The sequence below is a fragment of the Nannobrachium achirus genome (genome assembly GCF_963921795.1).
Source record: "Nannobrachium achirus genome assembly, chromosome: 2".
Taxonomy (NCBI): domain Eukaryota; kingdom Metazoa; phylum Chordata; class Actinopteri; order Myctophiformes; family Myctophidae; genus Nannobrachium; species Nannobrachium achirus.
Genome location: NC_137811.1, coordinates 27,684,016 through 27,691,057, shown reverse-complemented (window position 1 = coordinate 27,691,057; position 7,042 = coordinate 27,684,016). Strand labels below are relative to the sequence as shown.

The 7,042-nt window shown below is 41.7% G+C and overlaps 1 protein-coding gene across 1 annotated transcript; it reads left to right on the top strand.

Moving 5' to 3' along the window:
* Window positions 1-13: 13 nt before the first annotated feature.
* Window positions 14-7,042, top strand: stx12l (syntaxin 12, like). Its single transcript, XM_080749205.1, has 10 exons — window positions 14-69; window positions 1,477-1,615; window positions 2,524-2,593; window positions 3,571-3,670; window positions 4,170-4,307; window positions 4,735-4,778; window positions 5,264-5,375; window positions 6,026-6,102; window positions 6,370-6,448; window positions 6,935-7,042. Exons 2-10 carry the CDS (start codon window positions 1,516-1,518, stop codon window positions 7,025-7,027), a joined length of 813 nt encoding a protein of 270 aa, XP_080605331.1. The 5' UTR covers window positions 14-69; window positions 1,477-1,515; the 3' UTR covers window positions 7,028-7,042.

Sequence of the window (7,042 nt, the reverse complement as noted above, 5' to 3'; positions counted from 1 at the left end):
AGGCAGCCCATATAAGAGACATTAAATCGATCTACTCCGTCGCACCTCGTCTCCTCTTCAATGTTTCAAGTGAGAGTGTAGAGTGCGTGTTTGTTCGTTGAGACATTTTTGCTCCAGCCATGCAATGTCTGTCTGGTGACAGCTTTTACCCTTTCCATATGAATCTAGGTTATATGAGGAGTGTGATACGCATCGCCTGTAGCCTATCTGACGGGCTCACGCCGTCTGTGCCGTTTGTTTATCTGCTGAGAAGGGCAGAAAGGCCCGTTAGGGCCGTTATCATATAATGCCAGCATAGGTCTTGATAGTAGTCCTACTTCTTTTCTGGATATTAGACTAAAGTTTGCCTAATAGGCCTATATAGGCTAGTTTATGCCTACATAACAATTAGTCAGCCTTATGGGTGCATGGCGTTTAAAATCATGAATGCATGGCCACATGACATGATGTGGATTGGCTTTACATGTGTTTGAGTTTTTGATGAGAAAGCGAGACAAATCCTATAGCTGTCATTTAACATGGTCAGAACAAAACGATACATTATTGATTGAGAAAATGTGTGAATGAGAGCTTATAGAGGGTATGCGCATGCATAAAGTGAATGGCATATCGAGTGGCAAATCGAGTGGCAAAGTGAGTGCCAAAATGAGTTTAACGTCATTTAACATTGTTTAATGCAATCAGATAGGGCTTTTCTGTTTGGATGTATGGCTGTCAAGGCCAGAAAGTCGTTTTTTTGCCACTCAGTAGGCATTCCTGCATAACTTCCTGGTATGATGATGATGTCACGCGCATACCCTCTATTCATATTTCGTGGTGAATGTGTCATTTTGTCTGTTATCCATTACCCATTCTCAAATGTTTTTTATTTATTTATTTATTTTTTTGGGACCCCAGGGCTACAACATTTGATCAAAAATCGAAATCTTTCAAAAGGGTTTTGAAAAAAGCTTATCTACAAGCTTACAATATGTGGCAATGTGTTGTAAGCTTTAGGGTTAAAGTGGTTAAACTGACTCAGCTGGAGATTCCCTGGAACCCCCTCAAGAACCCCATGGGGGGTCCAATCCAGTCCCCACTTTGAGAACCAGTGCAGTAAAAGTTGTACTATAACTTTCTTCTTCTACCCCGGATTTGAGCCCGGTTTCCTGCACAAGTGCTGAAATGTTTTACCATTGAGCTAATAGAGCCTGCCTCCTTGCTCAGGGGATAAAATGAATCTTGACCATCAGGTCATAATTCATGTCAGAGCCTGTATCTAGGTGAGAAACGATCGTTGACAGAGCAGGAAGACAACAACCACCCCCAATTGTATAACACCACCCCTAATTGGACAACATTTAATTTTATTCATTAAGAAAAGTTACATAGTGCAGCTTTAACCTAGCCTCGTAAACCAGACAAGGCAGTCTCTAGTTTACTAAGCTAGCTAAATTCGCAATGTTTTTATTGTGACGTTGTGCTTGTGTTTGTTAGTTTGTCCTATAGGCGAGAGTCTGAACATCTACAGCCAGGATGTCGTATGGCAGAGTGGAAGGCTACCGCTCGTTACCACGAGACTTCAGCAACCTCATCCAGACATGCAGCAGCAACATCCAGAAGATTACCCAGAACAGTAAGTGTTCATGTCCCATCCACCAGTGTCATCATCAATGGGGAATCCAAGCTAATAGAAACTGCAGGCTTTCTATTCCTGAAAAGTTGCAATGTTAAAGTGGAAGCCATTGTTCTTGCGATAATAAAAATCTAAATATTGTTTAAAAAATAATAATCTGTGAAACGATGATGTCACTGTTGGTGTTGGATGGATTTGACCCACCCGCAGCTCTCCTATGAGACCCAGACTGAGTAGAAAGAAATTGTGCTATTTTATCATGAACATTAGTGAGGACCTATTACTGTAGACAGGTTGAAAAGTGGTGAAATCCTCCTTTAAACAAAACACATGAACAAGTAAGCAAGAGTTCTCTGCATACATTTTCAGCACCTCGGACAGCGACCAGGGGATACCCTAAATGATGGGATTAGGGAATTTAAGCCAGGACGGTTTTCAGGGCGGCTCCGCTAGGCGGAAGTACAGCTGCTATGACGTAATCGCTGTAGCTGTCAAGATCATTAAGCAAACAGCCGTCGGTGACAGGTTCCCACCCCTTTTACTGAACTCTTTGGTTCCCATGGTGACGCGTCTCTATTCGTGGACTGCTGTAGCCGTCCTTGCTTAAATTCCCTATTGAGTCTGGAGCAGCTATGTAGACAAATACACCTACTTTCCAGTTTGCTTGTAACATCCCAATCTTTTATATAATTTATATTAATACAAATAAAGTTACAGGAAATAAATCCCCTTTTAGCTACAAACAAAATACACCTGTCCAAACTATTGGTATCCACACCACACTGCTCTTACCAGGTTGCCTGACATTGGTTATCACTATTTAACGACAATTACACAAATAGTTTTGAAGCTTTGGGATGCCCATGCAGTTTCCCTGTGATTGAATGTCTCTGTGCTTTTCTCTGCAGCTGGCCAGATCAAAACCATGCTGCACCAAATGGGGACAAGACAGGAAACCCCGGAGCTCCAGGAGAAACTGTAAGTACGGACGTGGGCATTAGTTCTCCTGAACTGACATCACTGCATCTATGGAATTCAAAGATGACACCATCCAACGTTATTGTCACTGTTAGCCTACATGATGTCATTATTGTGTGACAACAAACAACTGGTCCAGTTGTAGAAGTAGTGGCTCAGCGCCTCTTCCTGATGACCAAAAAGCCTATTATCTCCCCGGCCAAGGGGGGAATTCCCCTTTAGGCTAGTGGCAAGGACAAGGCAAGGCAGTTTTATTTGTATAGCAATTCAATGAGCTTTACATAGAACATTAAGCAAATGGAACACAATTATAAAAATTACATTAGGATGCATAAAACAAAGGTAGAGACAGTTACAGTGCAGGAGAGAAAAGTAAAAAAAGAAAATAAGGTGGGGGGAGGGGGGGGACGGAAACAGAAAGGTCTTTAGTTCTGTTTTATTTGTTCCAGATAATGTGGTATTAAAACTAAATGCTGCTTCCTCACATCTATTTTCTTGTTTTAGGGACAGAAAGCAGACCAGATGACCTTAGAGGTCTGGATTCATGATAAGAAATCAGAAATCAGAAGATCAGAAATGTATTTTGTCCCTAAACCCTTTAAAGCTTTATAGACCAACAGTAGTATTTTGAAATCAATACTTTGACACAAAGGGAGCCAGTGTAAGGATTTAAGAGTGATATGCTCCACTTTCTTGGTATTAGTATGTAGTCAAGCAGCAGCGTTCTGAATCAACTGCAGCCGTATGATGGATTGTTTAGGGAGACCTGTAATACAGAAGATGAATGCATGGACACGTTTTTCCTAGATCCTGCTGAGACATAGGTCCTTTAACCCGCGCTATATTTATGAGGTGAGAGTAGGCTGACTTTGTGATTGTGTTAATGTGGCTAAGTTGTTAGTTTTTCACACAGAAGATTGGCAATCGGTGCGAGACACCGGTACACAACTAAGCATAAAGTCTTTATTTTCCTACAGCCAACAGGTACAGCACTACACCAACCAACTGGCTAAAGAGACCAACAACCACTTGAAAGAGCTAGGATCCCTACCTTTACCACACTCTCCCTCAGAGCAGGTGAGTCTGTTTACTCTCAGTTCTCTGTCAATCATAATATGTGGGTTCATTCAATATATTACCATGTGATTTTGGGGGGTCCCCAGATGACAGTGAATTTAAGGACTTTTAAGAAAGAAAGAAAAGACAAAAGACTATTACTTTATCACAAGTATTTAACAAAATATATAATTAAAACTGGTCAAACATTGGCCAAATTGTGAAATAAGAAAGGCAAAAACGTTGAAAATAGACAATCTACAAGCCTCGCCTCACAACTTAAGCTTGTAGATCGGCTATTTTGACAATATTTATCTGTGGAGCCAAAACAAAATGTAAGGCTTCAACTTAATGCCAAGTCCTTGTCAGGGTGGGGCATCCAGTTCAAATATGATTTTTGGGGGGCGGGTCTTGGCCTGAAAAGGTTGAGAACTACTTTGTAGTGGACTGTACTCTGTTCCATACTATTATTACATAATTCATCTACAGAGCCATAATAAGCTGTCATTCTCGCCTGCAGAGACAACAGAAGATACAGAAGGAGCGTCTGATGAACGACTTCTCCGCAGCCCTCAACAACTTCCAGGTGGTGCAGCGACGAGCGGCCGAGAAGGAGAAGGAGTCTGTGGCCAGGGCCCGTGCCGGGTCCCGCCTCACGGTGACGAGAACATGCTCTTTCATTTGACCAGTGCTGCTGCCTGCAACCATCCATTATCCTCTTAGAAATATTTCTATCGATTGCTAGTGCAATCGATGGAAACTTCATAATGGCCAAAACTGTTACTTTTCAAGTGCAAAAAGTGAAATATTTCCAATTAGATTTTTAATTTGTCAAATTACCCTTTGCAGTCTTATCGGTCTTCATCATAGTCCATTTATGATACTGTATTGGAGGATATGTACAAATAACACTGTATATTGTGTATGTGTATATTAATATACATTAATATGTGTATATTAAGTAATCAATTGGACATTTCATCTTTAGTTATCGCAAGCACTATAAATAATAACTAATAATGGAGGATAGAAATCCCCTATTTCTTTGTACTGGTCTGATGAATCTTCTCTGTTCCACTCTGCAGGGAGACGGTGGCAATGTGGATGAGCAGCTGGTGACATTTGAAAAGTAAGTGTGCGGTGACTGACTAATTGGCCCAATAGCGATGGCCTCTGGGTGAATGGATGCTACTATGGGTTCTTGACATGCATATGCAAGGGATAAATGACAGCGAGCGGGTCATTGTTGAAAGATATACCATATACTTGGTTGATTGTGGAGTCTCTATCAAATCTCTTATGCAGGAAATAAGTGTTCCGTTGCAACGTGTATGGAGTTTAGATCTCAACAGTATAGATATGCTCACGCACCTTTATGTCTTACCTCAGGTGTAAATGTAAATATGTAGATAATTTGTTTGTTACTTATTGATTGCTCTCTCTTCTCCCTTGCCCCCACGTCTTCTTCTTACCCTATGGAAATAACAAAAACGTCAAAAAGTTGATTCTGATTCTGAGCATGTTGTGTGATCGTCTATTTTCGACGTTGGGGATGCTAGGGAGTTAAAGTGGTAATATGTGATTTTATTTAAAGCAAAATCTTTTATTTTGCAGAGAAGATGATGACTGGGGTCAAGGCCAGATTCTGGATGAAGCTGAGGTCAGCATCACAGACGAGGATCTGGAGATTATCAAAGAACGGGAGACCAACATCAGACAGCTGGAGGTAGGACTGGGAAATAGATCCATATTACTGTATGAGACTCTGGTCCATAGCGTTAATGAGTCATCTCTAATGCTATGCCAGGGAGGGAGGCACTACGTATTTCCTCATTGCCCAGATTTACCATTTCCCCACATGGTCTACAGTACACTTTAGCAAAAATAAAGAATGTACTTTACTTCCAATGCTCAACGAAACAAGTATGCTTGTACAGTAGCTTGTTGAAGCCTTTTCTCTGCATGGGAAAAGTCTCTCAGAACAACACCTTTTGTATGAAAGCCATAAACAAAATATATCCACCAGACCAATCTGCTCTTCACTCAATACTGCCACCTCCAGATCAACATCAATAGAATGTTTGTAAACAAAGTGTAGAACTGTATTTGCAGGTAGAATAATATCTATGTCAACCTGTGGTTATTCAGAACTAAATTATACCAGTTATTTCTAATAGTCAATATCGTTTAGACCCTGCTGGAGGTACTCATCAACACCAGTGTAATAACAGCATATTAGAGGATTTTCAGACTTCTACCCCTCAAGGAACTCAGAGGGTCCCTGGACCCCACCTTCATTGTATTAGAGGAAGGAATGCCACTCATGCCATCACTGTTGATCAATCGTTACACTCTCTTTTTGTCAATTCCTTTCAGTCGGACATTATGGATGTGAACCAAATCTTTAAAGACTTGGCGGTGATGATCCATGACCAAGGAGAGATGATCGGTTAGTAGTGCTTCCCCTTCCTCTTCCACACATGTACTTCTCAGGCCACAACCCCCCAAAATAATCATATTTGAACTGGGGACCCCTCCACCCTAACAATCACTACATTCAGTTTGACTCACAACGACTCGCAGTGCGAGGCGAATGTTTGACTCTTTCTTATGTAACATTTGACCATTTATTTACTATCGGTAAGTGGTGCTTCCTCTTACCTGCTCGTCCAATTCAATCCTACGTACGTACCCATGACTGTCATCTGTCCCACAGACAGCATCGAGGCCAACGTGGAGAGTGCTGAGATCCATGTAGACAGAGGCTCTGCCCAGCTTCAAAGGGCAGCATACTACAAGGTACATACCTGCTTTCATACAGTACTACACGGTACATACCTGCTTTTGTACTACAAGGTACATACCTGCACTTGGGGCCAGACCGCTCTGCTGAAGACGCATCATAACGTGAATTCATGTGATAGTTTACCAGGCTACTACGTATTTGCTGAAAATAGCTGATAAGCTACAAGCTCACAATGATGTTGTAACGTGTTGTATTTTCACCAAATGTTCACCCCCCAGAACAGGGACGCTATAGGGATATGGTTTGCAGACCAGTCTTGCAGCATGCTGTTAATCAATACAGGCATTATGTCTGTTTGTAGGCCAGCCCAGAAGTTACCCTCGCCATGGATCCTCAATGGAATGTTTGCATTGAATTTTGGATCAATTTATAGACGAAGATATCTGGCGGGGGGAACCCATTGCAAACATACTTCAGAGATTTAGGACTACAATCTGATGCACCCATAAATAATGATTTCCGTTTGTATCTTCTTGCAGAGGAAGTCTCGTAAAAGGATGTGCATCCTGGCCATGGTGTTGTCTCTGGTCCTCACCATCCTGGTCATTATCATCTGGCAGGCCATCAAATGAGACCTGCAGGACCCT

Bases quoted from the DNA above. Each gene is read 5' to 3' on its own strand.
- stx12l (XM_080749205.1), top strand. From the start codon at position 1,516: ATGTCGTATGGCAGAGTGGAAGGCTACCGCTCGTTACCACGAGACTTC. The intron at 4,779-5,263 runs GTAAGTGTGCGG...TTTATTTTGCAG, and splicing joins CAGCTGGTGACATTTGAAAA to AGAAGATGATGACTGGGGTC. The intron at 5,376-6,025 runs GTAGGACTGGGA...AATTCCTTTCAG, and splicing joins CCAACATCAGACAGCTGGAG to TCGGACATTATGGATGTGAA.